The 26,729-nt window shown below is 42.4% G+C and overlaps 1 protein-coding gene across 10 annotated transcripts in view; it reads right to left on the bottom strand.

The window, feature by feature from the left end:
- Positions 1–26,729, bottom strand: part of Nav2 (neuron navigator 2) — a 686,981-nt gene that overhangs the window by 162,720 nt on the left and 497,532 nt on the right. For 9 of the 10 annotated variants that reach the window (XM_074042824.1, XM_074042825.1, XM_020171284.2 and 6 more), the window contains one exon: positions 1,240–2,341. In XM_074042824.1, coding sequence (XP_073898925.1) covers positions 1,240–2,341 — 1,102 coding nt within the window. Of the gene's footprint in view, positions 1–1,239; positions 2,342–3,421; positions 4,652–26,729 lie in introns of those variants that run through there. The other variant, XM_074042833.1, reaches the window with a different exon arrangement.

The raw sequence follows: 26,729 nt of genomic DNA, 5'->3' as shown, positions 1-26,729 counted from the left end.
CGACTCACACAGGGACAGAGGGAATATTCTTTGGGGGAACCATACAAATACAGGAAGCTGAAAGTGTGGGCATGCATCTCTGTACCTGACCAGGTATATAAATACATGTATGTATATGTGCATTCGTACTTGATATGTGAATGAGTTGTGTCCATATTTATATGTGACCACTGATGCATGTCCACACCTCCTGGTATATGAATGGGTGTGCAGTTGTCTATGTGTTCACATTTAGCATGACAGCTGTAAAATAAGCATAGGAATATGATAATCATTGGCAATGGTATTAGTTATTATCCAGCTGTGCAGTGGGGCTCAGGGACTGACTTGAGTACTGGAAGCAACAGTTCTGGGTTCCCTCAAGAGCAGTGCTGGGAGCTTCCATCTGCCTGAAATGCTCATCCACAGGCATCACAGAGCACTTGGAGCCAGGGGGCCTCATTTAGCAAGGGTGTATGGAATAGGCTGAGCAGCAGAGGCTCTCAAAGCCAGAACCACACAAAGCAAGTAGCACCCAGTTCCATGGCTGTGCCCTCAGAGAAATAGGGCTTGGGGGCCGGGGAGACACACAAAAAGGACAGCAGGCTATCTCCTTAATGGCAGCGTGGGTTCTTCTTGTTGTAAACCTAGTCTTTCCCTTATCATTCAAACTTCCCTCATCCTTCCTCTCCCCTCAAAAAGTCCCAGCACTGTGAGGACTGTGAATTTCCAGGCAACTGCTATGAGAAGAAATCTGGGTTACTTAACAAGGTGGTTGTTGTGGTTTTTTAAAGTATGTTTAGGATGTGTGACAGCTCATGTTGGGTGACACCAAACCACCCATTCTGAACATCCAGGCCTTCATTATTCTGCCGCTTCTTTTTCCCCCTTTGGTGGTACCGAAGTTTGAACTCAGGGCCTCACACTTGCTAGGCAGGCACTCTACCACTTGAGTCACTCTGCCAAGCCCACCCCCACTCCTGCTTCTCAAATGCCTTGGTCCCCACATGACCAGTGAAGAAGCCCTGCTCATCCTGGAGATGGCTCACATTGTACCGTGGACCTCCCCAGTGATGCTGCAGGGCTGCCCTCTCAAGTGCTCCAAGTATGCCTCTCTTAGCTGTGAATCACATGGTACCTTCGCTGTCTGCTCCCCTGTTCCTGGAGGGAGGGCACTCCAGATTCTGCACCCACGGACTGAACACCCACCAGCCATGCTCTTTACCCAGCGGCCCAGGAAGGTGGCAGGTGCTGTCCTACCTGTACAGGAAAGGTGCGACCGTGGCAGTGTTGGGGTGGCTGTATTGCTGCTGTGGCTGAGGTAGCTGAACACTGGCGGTATTGCTTCCTGTGGTCTGGGTGGTCCCGACGGACCCACTGACGGTCTGGCTGCTGATGCTGTGGTTCAGGGTGGTTCCTCCTGGCCCTTTTCCTTCAGAGGATGCCAGGCTGGAAGAGGAGCTGGAGTGTCTGCCGTCCAGCTGGGGCTTCTGTGGGGGGAGCCCTGAGCTTGGCTTCCCACTCCGGCTCCGCTCTCCTTCCTTGGAAGGTGTGGGGGCACTTGGGGACTTTGTGGGCATGCTCTTCATTCCTGGTTTTGGTATTCCACTATGGGAAGGGGCTGTGGTCTCCTTCTTGGCACTGTTGAGCTTCCCCCCTTTGGGGATGAAGCTGGCAATCTTGGAGGACTTTTTTGGCATCTCAATCACAGTCACTCCACTGAGCTCTTCCTTAGGCTCCTCCTTGAGGTCCGGCCTCTCAGTCACCGATGCTCTCTTGGTGAGGTCCTTGCCTTTCTCCTTCTCCTTCTCCCGCTGCTGTTTCTCCTTCTCTTTCTCATTGCCTTTCGGAGAACTCTTCTTGTTGGTCAGTGCCCGGCTGAAAGTCCGCTGGGCGATGCCCTTGAGCGCAATCTTGGGGCTGCTGGATGCAGGTCCCGGAGTGGAGAGTGCACGGCCAGCGACTTCCAGCTCTTCGCTCTCTTCAAAGCTGGGCAGGATCTCCAGTCGCTCACAGCTTGTGTCCCGGGATGCTGGGCCCTCACCTGCCTTGGAACCCCCCTTACTGTTGAAAAGTTTCAGCTTTTCTAGCATGGACTTCTGATTGTTGGGGGCTGGCTTCATGGCTTCAGGTGTGGGCCTGGGGATCTCGGGCCCAGGAGGCTTGACTGATAGCATGGATGATGTGGCACTGTGTTTCACACTGAGGGACTTGCTGCGCCAGGGCTTGGAGGCCACGCCAGGCTGCGGGATGGCCGAGGAGGTGCTGCAATTAGCGGGACTGCAGAGGCTGCTACTCTCCAAGGAAGCAGGTACATTTTCGCTCATTCCGGGGTGGGAAGAGGCTGAGTTTGCCAATGGCTCTGCAAAGACAGGAAAGGGAAGGAGACCTGAGTCATGCCTGCTGACCTGCTTTGGACATGATGGTAGATCAGCCAATGGCTATATAGGCAGCTGTTCCCAACCCAAATGCAGTATGGCTCCATTACCTGCTTTGTGTATTATCTGTACTTAAATTGAAATCCTAGTTCATCTTCCTCCTGTTTTCTATCATGCACAACTCATCTCTCTCCTGCCCAGCCACATCATACTTTGGTGACATGTGCTGTACAAATGCATGCCGATCTTAACAGTAACATGTACAGAGTATAATTAAGAATGTAAATCTGCAGAAAAACAAACAAATCCCTTACCACCACCAGCCACCACTGGGTACAAGAAAGGTGCAGGAAATACCAACTGCTTTGAACTATTCAACCCAGAATTCCATTTCCCAGAATCAAGAATTATCCAACTTTTAAGGAATCAGTGTAGCAGAAAGACATTAAAATAAAACAGATTAAAAAAAAAAAGGAGAAGAAACCAAGAAGAATCTTTAGAGAACAACTGCCCACAAAAGTTGGTAAATCCTATCAAAGCATGTAAGTTTTTCCTACGTTGGCAATTTTAAAGAGTTACAAACATGATTCAGACTGACTTTTTTTTTTGAGGCATAATCTTTCTTTCTGTTTAAGGCATAATCTGTACACAAGGCTTTCCCAAAAGCAAAAAAAATATAGGTTATCTAAAAGTCAAGGCTTCCCCTTGGCACTCAGCAAGTGTTTCCCTGACCAGATTCTTTTCTCAGAAATGCCTCAAAATATTTCCAAACAAGAGCCAGAATTATTCTGAGTAGCACGGGCTCCGAACTACAGTTCTGCTAGCTACCAAGGTGGTCAGGTATCACAGAGCTGAAAACTGTAGCCTTTTCCTTAGCCAGTGCTGGAATGAGGCAGTTCTGGCTTCCGAGTATGGGTAGCCGTTGGAAGAAAGTGGCAGGAAGACATGGTAGGCACACTGTGCTGAGCCCAGTGCTCATGGCACCCCACGCACACAGCACACAGACTGCACTCTGTCAGCCCCCAAAGAGCTGCGTCTGCACCCTCAAAATCCCAGTGACTTACCTAGCAGCAGCCACTTTCTCCCACGATGATTCCCTAGGAAAAATTCTCCAACCGAAGAAGCTGCCCTTCCAATTGTCACAAGTGTTTTCGGTTAAACTGTTCATGTTTCTAATTAACTTTTGTCATCCACAACTACTCCAGAGCCCAGAAGCCTGGCGGGATTAACGGCTGCTTCTTCCTTTCTCTCTCTCTTTTTTCCTTCCTAATACCTATGTTCCGCTGACTTCCAGCAACAGAGTAAACTGTATGTAGAGCAGCTTTTTATGATTTAAAAGTCAACGGCCACTGGGGCCAAGTGAAGGCAGCCCTGTGTGGGGCTCAACAACCTCGAGGTGGAGGAACTGCCTCTCTTCACCACAGCTGTGTGGGGAAGCCACAGCCCAGGGTGATCCAAAGCAGACCTCCCAATGTTTTAAAACACATACATCTTCCTGACTTACTGAGGATTTGGGTTTGGAGGAGAAGAGTACTGCACAACCCTCCCTAACAAAACTCCTGGGCGTTGCTGGATCTTTTCCTGGGGAGAGCCAGAGTCTGGTTTAGAAACAGGCTCAGGGTACCCACCCACGCTGCTGTCTGTCAGAAAGCCTCCATGGCTTGACACCGTTCCTGGGGAGACCCCATGAGTTTCAGGAGACCCAGTGCTCAGAACGTTGTCAAGAGGGACTTCCTGAACCCATTTTACAAGAAAGGAAACTGAGACTAGGTAGCACTGAGTGACCTTAATTCATCCAGTTAGAAACGGGCAGATCTGGGATGTGGAGCCAGGTCCCTGACACAGGACTCTCAGCATGATAGTTATCCCCTTTATCCAAAATGCATGTAAGCAATGCCATTTCAACAACGAGAAGACTTTTCAGGCACTGCCTTTTCTCCTAGCTTATGTATGTTGATGACTTCCATTGTGGGGCACAAATTAATCCCGCCACTCCACAGGAAACAGCCTCTACTATAGAGGAGGCTCTCTGGTTAAATAATAGTGACCAAAATCCTATGTATTGCTTCTCTTACAGAACAGATCTGGTATTGAGGTAAAGCATCCGTCCATCTGTCTATCCAACCAACCAACCAACCATGCAATATATTCACTCATACCAATACTTACTCATTCATCAAGCACTCAGCATGTGCTAGACACTATTTCAGGTACTTGGGACATATCTATGACAAAACAAGATCTGTGTTGTCATTCTTGCAAAAAAGAAACAGGAGATAAGTCATTCAATTAATAAATCATATCATTTGTAGGAAAATCGTGCTATGGAAAAGTAAGGTGGATTTGGACACAGGTTGCAACATTGTCCTTGAAGGGACTGCAAGATCATATTCAGTGATACATCTCTTTCCTAAAGAAGTTTTGGACTTAGTCCACATGTGGACATGGATCAACATGACATCCCTGCTAGGAAGTCCTTCAAGGCTTGCTCAAACTGTTTTCATAAGAAACACCCCTACCTACCATTTCTGTATTTTTTTAACACTAATAATCACAGCTAGAAATTAACCAACAAGCAACTCATCAGCTAACAATCAGCCCAGAAGAAAACAAACACCTGCCTTGTCTGTGTGGAATGAAACAGATTCACCAAAAGGTGTATCTGCGTCAGGAAAAGGTGACAGGTACAGGCAAGAGACTTGCAGATGTAGGTATGATGATTGCTTCCACAGACACTTCTCAGGCTATGCCAGAACATCTCCTAGGAGCTCCTTTGTGTCTTTCAATCCACAGTGCAAATGCCTCTTCCTCCGTCAAACCATACTTTCTTCCCTACCCTGCTTCCCAAGGATCCTGTCCAAATCTCCCTTACTTGTATTTGGAAGGACAACTGCTGTACAGTACATGCTAGGAACAAAGAGTTGATAAAATACAGCTTGTGCCTTCTAGGAACTCACTGGCTAGGGATGCAACAGAACTCAAAGCAAACCATAAGAACAAAGTGGAGTGGTAGAGGGCTACATTGGTACTTTGAGAACAGAGGTAACTACTGATTTTCCCTGAACTTTGGGGAGACTTTTTGGAGGAGGTGGCCCTTGTATTGCCACATAGAGCTTCTACTATGGGTTTGCTTGTTACTCTACTGTCCATGATACCCTCCAGGGAAAACTACCCCCTGGCCCACATCCCACCTCATCTTTGTGTACCAAAGCCTGTCACAGCATAGGAATAGCCAGTAAATGGTTTCTGAATCATTTGGCTGGTTGTTTTGACATCAGTAAGTCACATTTAAGATGACAAAAATTACTAGGATTTTATTAAAATCTTTTAACCTAAATTCAGGGGGGAAATAGCAACAGATCAAAATTCAGAGCTTCAGAATTTCTCCTTGGCATTTAGCCTGGGCTACACCAGGTACAGAATCACAGGAATGTTTCAAAGTTACTTATTGTAACTATGAAAGGTAGACCCAAAGAAGATTCTGGATGTTTTCTGGAAAAGTCTTCCAGGCAGGGCTAGATGGCACCAGGGGATCTGAGGATCAGCTCAACAATTCTTTGTACTCATATCACAGCCAGAAATCCCTTAAACAGTGAATGGGGCTTCAGGTCATGAGTGTTCTTATCCAGGGTAATGAGACACATTTCTGTCATTTTTAGGATAGTGATCTCAGATTCTGGCTGAGTGGCTACTGGGGACCTGCTCCTCTTTCTTTGGAAGGAAGCCATTTCTAATGCTGGGGTCCTCTGATTCCTGCCATGAGACTTTCCTTACAAGGCTGCTAAGACAGGAGAGGCTTGAGTGAGTAGGCCAAGATGCATGCTTTCTCACCAATTAAGGGTGGCACACTAGCTATGCCATTTTGCCCTCTGGATCTCAGTTATCCCATATGTTAGGAAGAGGAAGAGCCATTTCTCTGGAGTCCTTTCAACTTTGCTCCTATTAAAATCTTAGTGAGTCTCCAAGAGGCCTTATGAAGCTGGACCATGGCGGATCTCATCCCATGGGGGTCTCATGAACACAGTCCTCATTCACTAAGTTCTATTATCATTTTGTGTGATAATGCAGAAACTATTACTTTATCTTCAAATATTTGCCTCAGATAATGTCTACTAATAGATGTAGGAAGTGGGCTGGATTAGGCTGGAGGTGCAACTCAAAGTGGTAGAGTGCCTGCCTAGCAAGCATGATGCCCTGAGTTCAACCCATAGTACCTGAAAAAAAGTGGGCTAGATCAAAATATGGCCAATCTTGGCCAAGTTTCAGTGGTGAATTCAGAAACACTGACCTCCTAGGAAAACAAATCTAGGGAGGGAGGATGGGGGTGAGTTCTTAAAACTGAGTACTTCTCTCTCTAAAAACTAACAGTTCTTGTTTCTTTTCTTATATATATGAACCTTTGTTAGAGCAAAGGAATCTAAGAAGGAGAAGGGAACAGAACATAAAAGAATATTCTGGACATCCCATTCCCCAAACTGTGGCATGTCAGGCCACTAATAGGTGAGTTGCTTTAGATGAGTTATTTTTATTTTTTAAAAGTTATATATTTATTTTACTGCATATTTAAAAATATAACTAGCAGATATATAAATGAGCAATTTCATGGCTTTTAAAATTTGAGTTGATTTAAGAAAAATATAAAATAAAAAACACAAGTGGCTCACAAATTTGACAAAAATCACATAGGTGTGTAAGTGACAGAAACTGAAGAAACACTATTATGTTAAATCAAGTCATACTTATTTTAATTACCATGAACAAATAGGGCCTGCTAGTGTCATATTTTCTTATTTTTCAGGCTGGAGGTGTGGCTTAAGTGGTAAAGTGACTTGAGTTCAAATCCCAGTACCACAAAAAAAATTCATTTTTTTCCTATTTTTTGAGAGAAAGCTAAAAAAATCCAGATTTGGCCAGGCACAGTGGCACATACCTATAGTCTCAACCACTCAAGAGGCTAAGGCAGGAGGACTGCTTGAGCCCCAGAATTCAGGCTCATAGTGAGACTCTAAAGTAATTAATTAATTGAAAAAATAAGGGGTTGGGGGTAAGTGGCAGAGCTCTTGCCTAGCAGGCATGAGGCCCTGGATTTGATCCCCAGCACCAGTAAAAATAAAAACAAATCTGTATTTGTACATAAAAATCTTCCAGTTTATAAATGTTGGCACAATCTTAAATTTAGACTATACAAACCAAACAAAACATTAAAAAAAGACATTTCATATTAAATCTATACTTGTTTGGAAAATGTATGACCAAGTAGAAATCAAACCAAAAGGCTTAAATAAGGACTAGGTTCAAAACTCATCTGGAATGGCTACTTTTTCTAGCTTGATTTATTTATATATATTTGCTTGGCATAGGATATTTTGCTGAGAATGGCCATTATCTGTAACATGACCTGGCTTTGTTGAGCCAAGACAATTTTAAGATAATGGCTTTTATAAGTTTTGACCACTAAACACAGTTAAGTATGATACAGTACATCACATTTAATAAACATACTCATAGCCAAATGTAAAAGTAAAAAATATCAAGACACACTCTCATTATGTACATAGACTCTGACATATTCTACCATAGTCTAGTCTAAAACATGCCCATGGCAGAACCTGAATCAGATTTTATGACCCACTCGTGGTTCCTGCCAGGCAGTCTGAACATCTCAGTTCTAAAAGACCAGCTTACAAGGTTCACCCACCACCAACTGACAAACCACCACAAGAAGGAAAAGTCTCATTTGAAGCACTGCAGACAGGATGCCTTTGAAGAAAAGAAAAGTTTTTTTTTTTTTAAAGGGTTTAGAGAGAGCATTAATCCTCCAGTAGGGAGGGAACATGTTTGGTTTTTTTGGCAACCAGCCTTAACCTTCTCTGACAAGAATCAAAATGCTTTCTAAATGAAAATACTGTGTAATGCAGATAAATAAGCATTTCTTCCTCTCTTCCTCTCTCCCTCTGCAATGGCAAACACCAGCCCCAGGTCTCTTCTGTCCCCAGTTTTTCAATTAGGGAGACGTTGGTGGTCTGGTCCCGATCCCAACAGGCACAAAGAGAGAGTGTCTCTCTCCTGGGCTCTGGGTTGATCCTAGCTCCTGTCACTGCTACTGAGACTTTAAACCTGGCCTAAGGAGGTTTCCAGCCTAAATCCTCTGCAAAGTCTTTTGAGAATAGACCTGAAAATTGGGCCTGGGAAAATGTTTGCAATTTCCTATCATTTGTCAAATTGTCAATCTTGAGCATTCAAATTTGTTAGGATAATTGAAACCAGTTGAATTATTCTAAGTGTATGTTTTTAGAATGGGTCAGATCAGTTTCTTTACAACCTTTTTAGCCACCAGACCATAGATAGGCATGAGAAGGTGACTGGGTTCATGGCAGTTCTGGAGGGTTCTGGAGAATTCTGGAGCTCAGCAAAGGAGCTTTCTCAGCACTGTTATCATCAATGTATGGTACTAAAGTATAGGCTTAAACATAGTCTTCTTTCTGGCTGCTTCATGGAGAGAATCATTGAAGGTACAGAAAGGAGGCAAAAGGGGCATGAGAATGAACTCAGAGTGGCAGGCAAACGAGGTCCTGGAGTGGGAAGGAGCAGGGCTTTGTACCCCCACCCTCCAAGGATCTTACTGCATTTATACTTCCACAGGCTCTTAGAATGTACAAGCTACAATAAAGATTTTGATCTTTATTTTTTAAATTACTTTTTTAATGCAAACCCTATCAAAATCCAAATACCACTTTTTGCAGAAATAAGAAAAATCCATCCTAAAATTCTTCTGGAATCTCAAAGGACCCAAATAGTTAAAACAATCTTGAAAAAGGACAAAACTGGAGGACTCACACGTTCTGATTTCAAAAGTTCCTTCAAAGCTACAGTAATGAAAACAGTGGGGTATGGCATACAGGCAGATATACAAAAGATCAATAAACCAGACTATAAAGTCCAGAAATACATTTTTGTATATGAGGTCAACTTACAACTATTCAGTGGGAAAGAGTGATCTTTTTAATAAATGACAGTAGGAAACTGAATATTTACCTGTAAAAAAATGAAGTTGGGCTCTTATATTATGCCACATATAAAAATTAACTCAAAATGGACACAAATACAGCCAGACATGGTATTTCATAACTATAATCCCAGCTACTCAGGAGGTATAAATAGGAGGATTGTGGTTTGAGGCTAGCCCAGGCAAAAGTGTAAGACCCTGTATCAAAAAACATACTAAAAGCAAAATGTGGGCTGGCAGAGTGGCTGAAATGGTAGGAGTGCTTGTCTAGCAAGTGTGAGGCCCTGAGTTCAAACCCCTTTGCCACCAAAAAAAAAAAAAAAGGAAAGCAAAATGACTAAGATGTGGTTCATGTGATGGACTCCCTACCACACAAGCACAAGGTCCTGAGTTCAATCCATAGTACTGCCAGAAATAAGAAAGGATCAAAGACATAAACATAAGAGCTAAAGCTATAAAACTATAATAGAAAAACACAGGGCAAAAGGTTCATGATGCTGGACTTGGCAATAATTTCTTAGGTATGACACCAAAACACAAATTAAAAAAAAACCTAGCTCACAAAGATTAGAGCTTCTGTGCATCAAAGGACACTATTAACAGAATGTTTACAAATCATTTATCTGACAAGGGACTGATATCTAGCATATGTAAAGAGCTATTACAACTCAACAACATAAAACAACAATGGGCAAAGGACTTAACTTGAAATCCTCAAGAAGCTACAAAAATGGCCAATCAGAATGTGGGTAGATATTCATCATCACTAAGCATTAGGGACAGCTATCACTTCACATTCATCACGATGGCTAGTATATAAAAAACCAAAAAAGTCCCTGACACTTGCTATCATGCATTGCTGTTAGTAGTTACAGTGACTTTTCCAGGTACTTACTTAGAAAAATAGGTGATACATACTACTAAGTGCCTGGAGATGATTGTTATAAAAAAATAAACAAATTAATAAACAGAAACTGTAACCCACCCTGAATCCCTCCATATAGCACAAAACAGAATCAGGTGTGCCTGAGTTGTCCCCTCCGGGCTAGTCATGCCCCACCATGGTTGTTCTCTTATGAGCCAAGTGAACTAAAATGTCTAGAAAGCTTGGTGATGCTTTGGATGCAATTTCTTTTTTGTATGCTGGGCATTTTGCAATAGACTGAAGCCTTCTCTGTCTGGCATGAGTCATGGGTTTCTCGGTTTTCCTAGGTGACTTTTTCACTCCAGAGTAAGTGAAAAGTGGAAGAGGCCCTCAACAGCTGGAGTGAGTACAGTTGTGTTTCTTTTTAACATATGACAAGGTAATCATTTTCTTCAGTGGCTTGTTTGGGATAAAACCAAGAGAAACTATAGGTAATGAAGTCATTTGTTTCTCTGCTGGTAGCTTAAAAAAAGTAAAAGAAAATTAGTACTGTACCATTTTCCAAAGTAGTTTTCATTACCATTTCTCCAAACAGCTTCATAAGGCATGTTTTTAAATTCCACTAATGCTGTAAAGAACTGGTAAAGCTAAGGAAAAGTTAGTTTGCTAGAAAGATTACTATAAAGGTTGGTTTATGTTTGACTTTGTGATAACACTTTAAAAAAGAGAATTCTTCAAAAAACACTTCTCTCTCTTTCCCCCCACCACACACACACACCCTTTACATCAAAAGGTGTCCTTTGCAAATTTTTAAAAGCATCCCACTCATCCAGATAAAGAGACAAGTTGTTTGACTGCTGGCATTTAAAGGAAGAAACATTTGAAAATGCTAAGCATTCATATTCTTATCTTTCTTTTGAACTTACTTGTTCAAAATCCCAAGGAGAAAACTTTTGCTTTAATTGGTTAAACCATTTCTCTATCTTGCACCATATATGGCCATAAGAAAGTAAAAACTGGCGGTAGAAAGTCGTCTCCTTTTTTTTTTTTTTTTTGCAAGGGTGCAAGAAATTTCAGAGAGAGATGAGAAACACTTTACAGAAGGCAAATCCTTTTTATATTTTTCCAGGAGGTCACTGTCCACAACCAACTGCTTTTTTGGCAGAGTAAAACTGTTGTGCACGGTTATAAAAATGTCCCTCCAACACAGGAAAGGAATCCTGCAGGTCTCTTCCTCTAGCACACCAGTCCTATCTCCCTGCTTTCTATTAGGGCAAAGGACGGCTCTCCAAAACAGGAGCCTCCAAACCAACATTAAGCCAAAATGCTTTCCAGTGACAATACTGTCAGGCAATAACAGAAAGAAGGGGTTCCATCATCAGGTAAGTTTGGAAAACACTAAATAATAGTCACATACTAAGTAGTAGTCAAATCACTTTGTCATCCATGTGATTCCTCAGAGCCTTTACTATGTCTTTTAGCACTAGGAATATCCAAAAGGATGATGGGATGGTGTGATTCTTTAATGTATTTCTGCCACAAAACTGATTTTATGGAATGACTTAAGGAAACAAATCTATCACGAGATGTATTTTATTAAACACTGTTCTAAAAGACGGCTGAAAATGCGTGCACAACCCAAATCAGAAAAGACAGCCATCTACCAGGTGATGGGAGATGGCAAGAGAACAGAAGAACATCTACCCTTATTTCCCCTATGAAGCTACGATATACTCCAGACAATATGGAATTCTTTCATAATATCGATTTTGAGCATTAAATATCCTTGATGTGTACTTGTTTCCTTTTATTTCAAAAGGATTAGCATAAAGTTCAACATGAAGGCCAAAAAGCTACATGAAAACAAGATTTCTATCCAGTGAGGCTCACTGGGATTCACTGCTGGAACAGAGCTATCACAAAACCTGACGGGACTTGGGCTGTATTAACACAGGAGTGACATTCGGAACCAGGAAGACAGGATCTGGTCCTGCTGCACACAGTCCAGACCACAGGCAGAACAATGAAACCTTAGCTTGTAGGATCTGGAAAGGCTTCTTAGAGATGGATACTGTAAATCATCCCCAAAGGAAGGAAATCAAAGCCTTGTACAGGGAATGACTTCTCCAAGGTCTTCTATTCAGTCAATGGAGCAGCTGTTGCTGAACTTGGGATCCTGGAGTTTGTCCAGTAATGCATCTTCTCTGCCCTTCTTTAAGCCTAGCAGATCAGAACATCTCAGTATGGACTTGCAAAGCTGGAGTTTTAAGCAGCTCCCCAGGTGACTGCAGCACACACTGAAGTTCAGAAGCCAGGCATGAGAGAGTTCAAGTTCTACAATTCTACACAGGGCAACTGTCATTCTCCAGGAGAAGGACTAAAATGAGAACGGCCCTAAAGAACCATCAAGGAAGGGAGGCTGAAATGACTGAGACATTTGACTCAGAGGAGAGATGACCTAGGAGAAGGCGAAGGTGGAAGAACCCTATTAATAAGGCAGCTTCCCTTTCCCTTTGATTTTTCTGTCTTAATGACACTGGGCAGAAGGAAAAAAAAAAAGGTAAAGCCAGACCTGTCAGAGCAGGCTACAACACAGAGAAGCCAAGGACCCATCCCAGCACTGGGTACGTGGAGCACTGCTAGGGTCAGCTGAGGAGGGGCGAGGCTTTCTCGCTATAGGAAAGGGGAATTGCGCCAACTTGATTTTGTGTGTTCTCAGTTCCATGCCTATGAGAGCAGCTCTCTTTGTGTGTAAGGGTTTATTGGACTGAAGTTTATGATGGCAATATATAGCTATATAGATTGATTGATATTAATAACAGACATTAAGAAGAGTAACAGTCAACATTTACAGAGCATACTTTGTGCCAGACACTTTCATTCCATTGACTTTTTTCACCTGTATTATAACTCTAATGAGACAGGTAATAATTATCCTGTTTGACCAGTGGGGACACTGAGTCACAGGGATTAAGGGACCCAAACAGATCAGAGCTTGGCAACTTTATTGCTAAAGCCCGCACACTTTTAGCTACACTCTGCCTTGAGATGAGACACTGAACTGGGCTCTCAGAGCTTGTGCTCTTCTGTTAGGACAAGACACAGCATTTTCATCAGGTCTTCTGTTAACGGCTTTTAGAGACTCCACAGCATAACGTGCTGACCTTTAACTCCTTCCCTGAGGAAAGAGAGTTTTTCGCTCCAGGAGGTTCTTTTTAAAAATGGGAACATCAAACAGTTTAGCAATAATTTAAGTATGGTTTTTGTTCTTCAAAATGTAGGATGCTGGCAAGATGTAATCTTTCTGATGTTGTCTTTTCTGTCAATCAAAATCAGGAGCCAGCCAAAGAACGAGTTTATTGTATGTCTCAGGGAAATTGATTCAGATACTGAGAGCTGAACCAGACCATTATTCACTATCTGTGATCGCGTTATGCCAAACGTGCAGAAGCAGAAGAAAAAAGGCAGTCATTTATCCTTGTTCTGCCAAGTATGCAGACACTTGGTATCAGATAGATCAAATAATTTCAGGGCTCCGTGGATGTTACAGATCCACACACAGCCTGACCAGACTTCTGAGCCTTTTCACCTGACAGTTGTCTTCTTAACGGAAAAACAGAATTCTTCTTCTGAAAAAGATGAAATACATGGAGGTAGAAAATGCCCCTAGAGACGACGATTCACTGGCTTTACTCACCCAAATCAGGAAGCAATTCCTCCAGGTGTCTGCTTTGTTTTATGCAACAGGCTTGGCTGTGACAAGCTGGGGGTAGAATGAGTTTTGGAAACAGAGCACTCATTTAGACAAACCCTAGTAATCCTCTGTAAGGCTAAGGCTTCTTTCAAAAATCAGATCATCATGATGGGGTAGAAGGAATGCTGAGGTAATGATCTTATTCTACTCTGGATACTCAGGTCACCTTTAGAATTGTGCAAACACAGAACTTTGTGGATGGGTTCAAGTTCAATTTAATAGCTTGGTAACTTTGAGTTACTTAGTCTGGCTAACCTCCAGTTTACTCATGAGTAAAAACAAAACTAACACCAATAACTACCATTTATTGAGTGTCACCATGTGCGAAGCACTGTAGTAAGTCTTTCATTTAACAAATTCATGTGAAATAATGAGTTCATTATTTCATGCAAGTTCCTTATAAAGTGTATTAAGTGCAGCTCAGAGATGTTAGCAACCCATGCAAGGTCACAGCTTGTAAGCAACAGAGGAAGCATTTGAACACCAAAACCCCCACTCTTCTTAACCAGCAGACTCTGCCCAATGGGGATGGTAAGCTCAGCTTCCTTCCTTATGGGGGAGGGGAGGGCAATGATAAGAAAGCACACTGCCTACTGCACAAACTGCATAGAGATTAATTTCCATTCCCCTGATGTTCTCTCTCTCTCTCTGCGGTATTGGCGTTTGAAGTCAGGCCTTGTGTTTGCTAGGCAGTTGCTCTACCAATTGAGCCATACCTCCAACACTTATTTGCTTTAGCTTTTTATTCCGATAGGGTCTTGAATTTTTGCCCAGGGCTGGTCTTAGACCAGGATCCTCCTACTATACCTCATGCGTAGCTGGGATTATAGACATGAACCACTACTCTTGGCTTGTTCATCAAGATAAGGTCTCACTAATTTTTTTTCCAGGCTGGCTAGATCAAACCACAATCTCCACCTCCCAAGTAGCTAGGATTATGGGCACCTAGTTAATGTTGGGCTTTCTTAATGTAAGGTATAGTTGTACTGCATTTTGGTGCCACTGTTGTCTTTCATAAACAGAGTGAGACGGGCTGACTGCAGATCACTGGTCAACCCCTCCTTGTTTCCTCTCTGAGCCAGGGCCTTGTGAAAGGTTTTGTCTCATGTGCCTTGTGCACCTCACCAGGCTTGCTGGCCCAGTCAGCACACATTATCACCGTCTGGAGTCATGACTCAATTGCTCCTGGCAACATCTGTCTTGTTTCTCTAAGGCTCAAAGGGCTCTTCACATGAATGATGGTGAATGAGAGTACATGCAGCTTCTCACTCTCACGCAGTGCTGTGAGATACGATGTGGAAACCTGACTCACTCACGAATCAGCTTGAATTCAGCTTTTAACTCAAGCTTACACACGACTAAGCTTCTTAAATGCTGCTCCAGCAGGCCTTTCTCATCTTGAGTAATGGATTCTGAATGAACAGTAACCAGGAATAAGATTGGGGCTCAGTTACTTTGTCATGTTTCTCCTTGGAATCCTATGACAACCGTGTTTGTCCCTCCATCCATCCTATCACTTGCCATGCCTCCAACATTTATTTTTTGGACATTTGTTTTGTTCCAGGTTCTGAGGATAGAGCAATGGTCTATGGTCTATGTCTTCAAGGAGTTCTAGGTTTCATGAATGAGACAGACTATAACACAAAAAAGAACAAGAAAGTAGGAAGCTGTTGGGATGAGGTAGTTATAATGTGAATCTGAAACGTCCCAGGGCTCATATATCGAAGGTTTGGTCCTCAATGAAGCAGTGTTTGGGTATGGGGTTTTGAGGAAGTGATTGGATCATGAAGACTGTGACATCATCAATAGATTAACCCATTGGTGGGTTCAAAAATTTGATGGGTTCTTGGGAGGTGACAGAAACTTAGGAGGTGGGGCCGGTGGTATGGCTCAAGTGGTAGAGTGATTGCAGCAAGTGAGAATCCCTGAGTTAAAAAAAAAAAAAAAAAAGAAAGTAGTTGAAGGGAGTGGGTCTTTGGGGGCATGGCCTTGGCAGATATATCGTGAACTTGTACCATCCCCCATCTCTGCTACCTGGCTGACATGATATGACCAACTTTGGTCTACGATACTCTGCCCACCATGATGATCTGTTTCACCATAAGCCCAGAAACAATGGAGCTAAGTGACCATGGACTGAAACCTCTGAAACTAAGAGCCAAGGTAAATCTTCCCTCTTTTAAAGTTACTCATCTCAGGCACTTTGTCTCAGCAATAGTAAGCTAACACAAGCATGTTAGTGGAACTATGAATCACAAAAAGGGTTACCTAACTCAGTCTGGGAGCAGATGGGAGGCAAAAGGAAGTCATTTTTTACTGTCCCTGCATGAAACTTCTAAAACTACATTCTTTATAAAGCAGTAAAAGGAAATAAAGTGTCCAGGCACCCACGCCTAGTGATCAAAATCAAACCCAGGAGAATAAAATATATAGACTCTGTACTTAATCAGGGTGAAATATGGTCAGCCAAATGTATTCATGATACTAATCACAACCAGGGATACCAGGGGTCTACCCATCCCATCCAAGCATAATGAAAAACGGGACACATAACTCAATCAGAATGTTATTCTTCCCTGTGCACCCAGCACACATACACTCTTTTCATTCAGTTGCATGTACTGAATTTATTTCCACAATGGAGAAAAATCCTTACAAGTCACTTCCCAGTCCGGCTGGAAAAAAAAAACAGGCATGCAGATTCAACTCTTTCTTCTTTCCCAAATGTGGCTGAGCCAGAAGGAACGTTGATGGCTTCAAATAATATTAAACTGACCCTTGACCCAGCCACTCCCAGACATTCCTAGTTCCAGGCAAATAGCTAAACTTTTGCATTCACATTTTATGCTAAATATGGAAATGAGTGACACAAACAAGTACACAATTTTGTCCTCCCAGTTCAGGAATTAAAGGAGGCAATGAAGGCAGGAAAAGACAGCTAGCATTAGCCCCACACTGACTGTCTGAACTTGACTGGTACAGGCTCACTTTCTAAAGAGGGCATTATTTAGCCTATTTTACAGAACAGGAAATTCTGGTACTTGGAAGGTTGAGTAACTGGCCAATACCACACAGATAGGGAATGCAGAGGTGGGATTCAAGTCTAGGTCTGTCCAACGTGGAAGCTGCAAACTTATCTTGGCCTCGTTCTCCTTTGTAAAAATTAACAGATATGTGGGATCAAAGTTACAGAATGAGAGGGCTTTGTGATGAGAAGATGGGAAGAGAGCATTTCTGGGAAGTTCCTGTTAAGGCAAGGAGAGCAAAAGCATTTTAGTTAGGTGGGAGAGCTATCTCTGGAAGGAGAATTCCTTGACAAGCCACTTGGGCCAGTAGCTGAGGCCCTAGGGAACGATAACTTTCTTACAGAAGAAAAAATACAGAATTGCCAAGAGATATATGACATGTAATATTCCCCCCATCTAATATGTTTTCATAAAATTCAGTAGACATCTGGTAGAAACCACCAAGGATGCAAGCTTCTATGTTCAGGGCGTTAGGGTAGAACAGAGGCAACCTTCACAGAGAGAAGCTGGGAGAAGCAGCCCATGGGAACCTGCAGACGTTCTCAGGTGGGTTCCAGAATGTTCCATCAGCCCTCCTGAGGTCAGGGAGGACCTGCCAAGTATTCAGGCTTATTGGCACCAGTTCAGGACAGCTGATCTCTTAGTTACACTGCATCACCACTATAAAGAGTCATCATGTAATTCTTCTTCCTGTTCTTTACCTCTCCTGGCATTTGCACTTCCCAAAGCTCATTTTTCCCTGTGATAGTCATGGCCAACCATCTTCTTACCATCTCCCCGTGCTCTGCTCTTCATAGATCATAGCCCTCTGTACTAATACTAGCTTGGTACAGACTTAGCTCACTCCTTTAGAACAGAGGTCAGTAAACTAGGGCCTGAAGGTCAAATCTAGCCATTGCCTGCTTGTTTTAATAAAGTTTTATTGGGACACAGCCATGTTCATTCAGTGAGGCTTCTACGAGAAAAGGGCCAAGTATATGGGTGGAAGTGGTGGGCTGATGGAATATTCCTGACTGGGAAAGGATCCCCCACTGCCATGGTAATCAGCAGGAAAGGCAGAAGATAGAGGCCTTTTTTATGTTCTTAATAAAATCCCAAACACAAAAATACACAATGTACCAGGCAATGCTTCCCTTTCATTGAAAACTAGATCCAATTTGGCATCATAAATATTTTCAAATGATTTCTGGTCTGGTTATGTTACACAAAACTGGGCTGAGTGATTCAAACCTGCTGTCAATACAGAGTAAAGAAAAGAAAAATGCCAGCTATTCTGCAGCTGTCCGGCCAGAATCCTGGAGGAGCTGCTCTCACGACAACCTTGATGCACAGAAACAAGCCAAATTCCCAGAGCAGGAGTTAAACCAAATAAACCTGGCAGGTATCAGTTTAGGAGGAGAGTCTTAAAATAGCAGGCAGAAATGCATGGGTCCCGTGAATAACTCCGGTCACATGTCCCGTCTCTACCTCTAGTAAAAGCCTGCGCTGAAAGTCTGCGTAATCAAGTTTCTCTCGGAGTTGCCAGTAAGTTTCCCGCTCGTAGAAGGAAGTCTGTCCACAAACGTGCCGTGTGAGCAAAGGGTACAAAATGTTGTTCCTTGGAGGGATTGAGCTGACTGGGTACAGAGGGGCGAATAAGGCATACATGGGTACCTAGGAAATTTATTCATGACAATGGTCATCTGAAATGCTATCACAGATACATTCATTCATTTAAAGCATGTCTGTACCCCGTTATGGGGACACAAAGATAACTATTCCCAGTGGGGTGGAATGGCACACACCCAGAACTCAGGAGGCTGAGGCAAGAGGATCTCAAGTTCTAGGCCAGCTTGGGTTACAAAATGAATCTCAAAAAAACAAACAAAAACAAAAACAAAACAAAAAAAGAAGTGCCTAGTCCCATAGAGGTATAGAGTCAGGAATTCTAAAATATTACATTTAAACAATTTTTCTTCCTGACTCAATTATTTAACATTTTAGTAACTAGAAGCACAACAGACATTGAAATCCAAACGTATTTAAGTGGAATGTAAACATTGGCTCAAAGCTACTGCTGTTTGAAAGCAGAGGAGCCTTTTTCAAAGGACACAGAAACACAACAATACTGTTTTGCACTTATTCTGCAAGTGAAGAGGCAAAAACATCTTTAAGAATCCAGACATAAGCGGTAAGACTGCCTGCCTTGCAAATGCAAGGCTCTGAGTTCAAACCTCAGTGCAGCCAAAAAAAAAAAAAAAATACAGATACAAATTCCATTTCTATTTTCCCTATTTCAAAAATGTCAATCTTAGCTCTTCTTCCTTTTGACAGTTTGCTAATCATTATTTAGTGGAATAAAGTTTAAAAACCACTACCAGATGTTTTACTTAAAAATTCAAATGTAAGTACCCATAGAAGTTATTCAATCACCATGTGATCTAATGGAAATATAAAATTCCTGTAACCCACCACTAGAATCGCCAGAGAAGTTATAGGAGTTATTACTCATGCAGCAAAGGTGGAGAGCTGCCTTTTGCTGACAGAAATGGAGACTTACTGGTACTTAGCTGACCAGGACTTCATCACTACAGTTCTATAAGGATCCTGTGCCCACAATGTAGCAAGATATACTCTTCCTTCTGGTGTAAGCCTGGCAAGTTAACCACACTCCTCAAGCAGAACTTTTCAAGTCTCTCCCACCCCTGTTGCAGCTCTGCCTCCCCAGCTATGAAATTGATTTCTCTCCTTACTGGCTTATGTGGGCCCACTAGAATATCCACTGCTCAAGATCAATTTGGCATTGATTGAGGGTTCTCAGTGAGGTGACAGGATTAAACACTACAGAGTTTTAGAATACCAGTTTAGCCACTGTTCTGACAATCTTACAACAAAACAGGCATATTGACAGAATTCAGAGTCTAGCACCTATTTGCTGAGAAGAATTAAGAAATTCATTGTACTTGCTTTGAAGAGATACATGCATACAAACACACACTCTACTTCCATTTCTTTGACATCTCATGCACCTTCTGACCACTTTTTCAACATGCTATTCCCTTGTTCAGAACACTTTCTTACTTTTACATAGCTAATTTACTTTCAGCTTAGACTTCACTTCTTCCAGGATGCCATATTGACTCCTCCAAGACTGGAGCATCCTACAGACACTCATCCCACGACATTACAAGTGTCCATTTCCACCACTAGACTGTATGCTCTATGAGCAGTAGCTGTCTCCTTCTCAGTGTAACATGTCCTGTTCCCCTGTTCCAGTCCCACAGCCATCTGGCACACATGGGGATTTCAGGTACATTATAGTCAACAGAGCTGACTACAGTCACTTACAGCTCACGAATATTTATTGAGCCCTGACCTTGCCCTTAAGAAAGTCAAGACAAACCAGGCACCAGTGGCTCATGCCTGTAATCCTAGGTACTCAGGAGGCAGAGATCAGGAGGATCACAGTTTGAAGCCAGCCTGGGCAAATAGTTTGTGAGATCCTATCTCGAAAAAAGTCATCACAAAAAAAGGCCTGGATGGAGTAGCTCAAGGTGTAGGCCCTGAATTCAAACTCTAGTTCTGCCAAAAAAAAAAAAAAAAAAAAAGTCAAAACAAAACAAAAAAAAAGAACACAACTGTAATTCCAATTACTTGGGAGGCTGAGGCAGGAGGATCTTGAGTTCAAGGCCAGCCTAGACTACATGGCAAGACTCTGTCTTAAAATAAAAATATTAAGAAAGGGTTGGGTAGGATACTGCTTGCCTAGAATTCTCAAGACCCTGGATTTAATTCACAGTACTGAAAAAAAAGCATTGGCAAGGTCAGTGGTGGAACACATATTATGCATTGATCCCCAGCAAAACACACAGCCAAAAAAAAAATTCCATGATATGTGAGGTTTTCTTTCTAAAATGTTAATATTCCAGAAAACTAAGCCAGTGTGGTGGTACATGCCTATAATCTCAGCACTTAGGAGGCTGAGTGAGGAGAAACACAAGTTCAATGTAGCCTTGGCTACAAAGCAAGACCCTATCTCAAAAAAAGAAAGAAAAAAACTCTCAGAGCCCCTCTGAATTAGAGTAACTCAATATAATTGTAGGAAGACCATATACTCTTCCTACTGGCCCCAATTCTACAGGGACTCCATTCTGCTCCCCTAGTTTCAAAGCAACCACTTTTTTTCCTCTGAATTTCTATGGCTCTGATTGCTTGGACCATCATCTGGCATTTACTGGTTTGGTTCACAGCTGATATCTCCAGCAATTTGTGCCTAACCATCTGAGCCTCAGTTTCTCTATCTTTAGAACCAAAGACGATACTGACACTGAGAGTGACAAAAGGGATTAAATGAGACTACATGTGCGAAGTGCCTAAAACACCTTTGACACGTAAGGACAACTCTGTAAATGGAAGCTACCATTACCATCAGCTCTACTGTAATTGTTACAATATCTCTTTCTGTTCATAGCCTATCACCTCATCTACTATAAAAACAGGCCTGAAAGTTACTTAAGAGACCAGCCTTTATAACATCTGCTGTTGACATATATGTAAGGGGAAACTGAGGCCAAGGGAGAGGAGAGGCACATAACCATTCACACTACCAGGTAGAAGAGCTGCGCCCAGAAGTTTTACTACAAAATGAACTCAAAACCATTTTTAAATCACTTTTTGAGATGTAACTCACATACCATAAAATTCACATATTTAAAGTATGAGTTTTAGTATAGTCAATGATTTTTTTTCCTGCACAGAATTGTGCAACTAACACCACAATCTTCTGTTTGCAAAAAAGAGCATCTGAGAAGTGGAAGAAGAAAAGAACTAGCTCAAGGTTGTGTCTAAAGAAACGTACTTCCTAAAGCGGGTCCACAGGCCCCTGACCACAAACTATGAAAACCATGAGACATTTTACAGCCAGGAATCTCCAGCTAAGCTCCACCTCTCTTCTCACAAAGTCTTTTCTCCTTGAGGATATAGAAAGCTGTTTCTGGGTATTAGATCAATGAACTGCTGAAAGTTATAATTTGTGTCTATTTGGATTGAAGGTCAAGAGATAAATGTCTCAGCTCTCACTTACTCCTAGGCTGGTACCAAAGGGCTTTCTATGCTGTGGTTCTGGAGGATGAATGCAGGCAATTGATGACCTGCCCAGTAGTCCATTTACTGCCAGAAGGGATGGTCCTGGAATGGGGCAGCTTCTACAATTGTAAAGAGGGGGTACACATCCTATTCTGGGGATCATTCCATCTGAACCAGATTTAAGTTAAACTGCAGAGGGAAAGGAGGTCCAGAAGTTCTCTTCTTTACTTTCCTTGAGTCCAAAGCAACACTCTTTTTTATCAAGGGGAAACTGAAGCCTAGGGAAGAGGAGGCACTTAAAAACCCACACTGCTGGGTAGGAGAAGAGCCGGGTTCAGAACTTCTACTTCACCAAGGCATGCACACAAAGTAATTTTTAAACCACTTTATTTATTTATTTATTTATTTATTTATTTATTTATTTATTTTTGCGGTTCTGAGGCTTGAACTCAGGGCCTTCACCTGGAGCCACTCCACAAGCCCTATTTTGATGAAGGGTTTTTTGAGATACGGTCTCACAAACTTTTTGCCCGGGCTGGCTTTGAACCATGATCCTTCCTTTTGATCTCTGCCTCCTCAGTAGGTAGTATTACAGGTGTGAACCACTGGCACCTGGCCACCTTATTGAGATGTGACACACATGCCATAAAATTTATACATTTTAAGTGTATGATTTTTAATACATTCAATGGTTTTTAGTATATGCACAGAATTGTGCAAGCAGCACCACGATCACATTTTACAACATTCTGTCACACCAAAAAGAAACTTCATAGTCACATGCAGTGACTCCCTCCCCCCCAGTCCTAGCAACCTAACCTACATTCTTTCTCTGTAGATTTGCCTACTCCAGGAATTTCATAAAACACTCAGTCTTCTGTAACTAAAAAGCTATTTGTTTTTCTTGCAAAACAACTCACATTTTATTCATGCTACAAAAGTAGTGACACATCACTATAGAAAAACACAAAGTTTAACTTATAGCTCATCTTTTAAAACCAGACCAGCCACTAAAGTCAGTGTGATTCTTATCTTTACCAGGAAAAGTAAAAGCAAATGTGCATAGTGGGAAACTGACCTGTTGTTTTCTATGAGTTTTCTGGTTGGTCATAGTCTACCAATCACTGTACTAAACCAAAGCTGGCCTCGCCCCTCTTCACACTGCTCCGGTGGAGTACCATCTCAGTTGGGAGAGATTGTTCACAAGAGGAAGAAATCACAGAGCCTCTACCTATCCCAACAGAAAACCCAACAAACTGGCTATACGGGAAGGATATTAAGCAAACATGCGCACACACACTTAACATGCTGTAACAACATGGTATCTTCTAGTCTATTTCTAGCACACAGCCTGTGATCACTGTTGCCCAATAAAAGAGGTACACCAATGCAGAAAGCATTTTTGCTTCCATAGCACTAACAACTAAAAAGCATCTGAAGTGGGTAATCACGGAAGTTCCAAGATCATATCCACTAGATTAGCCTGAGTTTTCATTCATAAAAATATCTTTTAAAAGCCATTTGTTTTTTAATGACAGACTTTAAGTGGAAAAATTTCTAGCTAATCATTGAACTATGGATCCACAGTTACACTGTTGAACACTAGAGCCACTAGCCACATAATGGCCAGTTAAAAAAATGAAATTTTAATACACGAAAAAAGTCAGTGTCTCATACACACTAACCACATTTCGTGTGCCCAGTAGCTACAGGCAGTCAGGTAGACAACTCAGGTGAAGAAAATTTCCACCACACAGAATGTTCTAGTGCTAACTAGAGGATGCAGAGGCCTTTATTTACTAAGACAGACCAGCTCTCTGAAAACACTACTCCTCCTATGCTGAGAAGTCACCTCCAGCACATACAGTGTAGGAAGTGTAAGAATGAGGAGTTGTTCAAGGGATAGGGGGTGAATGGTAGTCTACCAAGAGCCCAGTGCTTCCTCTCCCCTCCTCAGTGTTGCTCCCATAGCCTGGAGTGCAATCCCAGCCCCATTGCAGACCTCAAAAGCTCTGTTTAGTTAAGCTCATCCAAAAGACACATATGCCAAAGCCTTTGGAAAGACTTCAAGGAAGCCAGCCTCCACCTTGGCTGTTTGATGATTTCTGAAGCATTTCATGCCAGAAGGTGATCTGAGGGGCTCCTTAATGAGACTGAACAGTTTTGATCAGTTTCTGTCCAGCAGTGGCCATTTTAGTTGCCAAGATACAGCTACTAATGTTGACTAACACCCCAAAGCCAGAGCCATGGCATCTTGGCTGGGATGGTAGGAAGCTCAGTCCCTTTCCTTGGGCTGCTTTGTTAGTTTAGCTGCAATATCTAAATCTGTCCAAAGATACTTTGGTTACCAACTCCCAGGTGTGGGGCAGCAGGTTGTTTAAACTGTGGGTCTGAGCAGATTAAGTGGATCAGAGTCCACACTGAAGGATGATGAAAGTAACAAAAGGAGAAATAGAATTACATTCAGAAAAAGTTCTTTTAGTAATCAAAAAGACTTTTGTTCTAAAACACTGCAGAAAACCCATCAATTACAACCTTTGTAGAGAAGTCTAATAAAATTGACTGATTTCCTTTTGTTTAAAACTCTGTGGAAAGATAGATCTTCTTTCCTCTACATTAGCCAATTTCTAAAAAAAAAAAAAAAAAAGTGAACAACCAAACAAACACCTCTCTCAATGTTCGTCCCAATTTATACTTTGTCTCAAATTACAGCAAGTGGCAGTGGAGGGATTTCAAGAATCAATAGGTTACATTTCTAAGATTCCAGGAGCAAAAGATAACTGGGTAGGGATCTGCCAAGCTAAGACAAGTATTCATTTGCTAGAAATGCCCTTTTGTTGACAGTCACTCTGTGCTTCTAGATCCCTGGAATAAACCATACCCTTCACTATGGTTTATTCAAGACAGTCAAGCTACACAAGGAGAGGTGGTCACAAGTTGGGGGGGGTGGCGCCGGAAGCGGGGAGGACTAGGGGGACTTTGGACTTGGGATCTGAGGCAAGAGACTAGGAGTGCAGACCTAGCTCACTGGGATTCTCAGTTTACCTACAGTGATACCTTGTACCTTGTAGTCATTTGTGACTTTTGTACGCTCAATTTGATTGATTTGGCAAATATGACACACATAATTCATGTCTCGCCGCATGTATGATACCTGCATGTGGTGGGTGCTATTCTCATTTCTAGTTTAGAGCTTAGGCACTTGAAGTTCAGCATGCTAAATGATTCAAAGTCTCATGACCATGAAGTGAAGCTGCTAGGACCAGACCCTAAGTGCCCTGAACCCAAGTCAGACATTCAGACAACTAATGTCTGTCTGCCTGTAGGTGCAGAAGAGAAAGCAGAGATGTGTGATATGAAGACCAAGGATCACAAGGCCAGACAACAGGTGTAAGCAGAGCAGGACCTGTTTGCAGACTGCCACTTTTACACATAGCTGTGTCCCCTCACTGGCCTGCTTGTTTCTGCCACTCAGAGAGAGCTTCTGTGGGACTAGGGTGACCAAGGATGCTTTGGTCACTCAGAGTTCTACTTGCCCTACTTTTGCAGGGAACTCTAAATAAGTCTAGTTAGGAGCTTAAATATTCTCATTTTCATATCACTGCATGACTATTACTATCTTAACAAATGAAATCAATCCATCAATGTCTATTTACTGTGTCTAACTTATTTAGTATGGTAGATTGGTCATAAAAACAGCTCCAATTCTCCACCTCTCTGTATCAGGTATGCTTTGCAATGTGACTTTGTAGCTCTTCCCTAACTTTATGAATGTGGGCAGATCAGATGATTGGCTTTGGCCAAAAGACTAAAGATGAGAACTGACGTCCCTTTTCAGAGGTCAGGCCTCAGCAGGCCTTACACACCTCAACCCTCACACTTGGAACTCATCCACTATCCTAAGAACAACCTGGACTAGCCTGCTGGAGGAAGAAAGACCATGTAGAGAAAGCTTGGTTGACCAAGCTGAGGCCATAACAGAAAGATCAGTGCCCAGTCAACCCACCAGATGACCCCAGACACAGGAATAAGCTCAGCAGAGACCACTTGAGTCTAGTACACCTCAGTAGAAATATCTGGTCAATCTGTAGGCCTGTGAGAAATAACAGATGGCTATTATTTGAAATCCTTAACTTTCAGGGCTAGGGAGACAAAAGTTCATAAGTCAAAACCTAAACTTATCAAGGCTGGACACTGCAGAAAAAGGCTAGTTTCTCTGTTATTTACTATTTCCCAGGCAGCAACAGGTATGAAAAAAGTCCTGGGAAGTAAACATTACTTCTGTTGGAGGTTTCAAGACTGAAATGCCTTAGAACTTGCCTAAAAGAGACCCAGAGACAGGTGACCTGGTTAGAATCCTTGCCCTTGTGCACACGTCCTTTGTGAAAAAGTCACTCTTTCTCCTGGGCACTCACTGATTTTGACTCTGAGCCTGACAAATTTAACATGAAGCAAAGTAACCGTAGTCTCCTAAAAACACGTGTGACTAAAGGCCTGGGTCTCACTCACACATTAATGACAGGGCGGAATGACGGAGTCTCCAGTGCATAGAAATCTTTGAAAATAGGGCTCAGTTTCTTCCCTATAAGGTCTAAATGACTTGTCCTTCCTTGGGCTTTGTCCTGATTTTCCTTAATGAATGCTGCCCCCTACAGCA

Source organism: Castor canadensis, chromosome 1, assembly GCF_047511655.1.
Source record: "Castor canadensis chromosome 1, mCasCan1.hap1v2, whole genome shotgun sequence".
In the NCBI taxonomy this organism is placed as follows: domain Eukaryota; kingdom Metazoa; phylum Chordata; class Mammalia; order Rodentia; family Castoridae; genus Castor; species Castor canadensis.
This window is presented reverse-complemented; position numbering and strand designations above follow the sequence as displayed.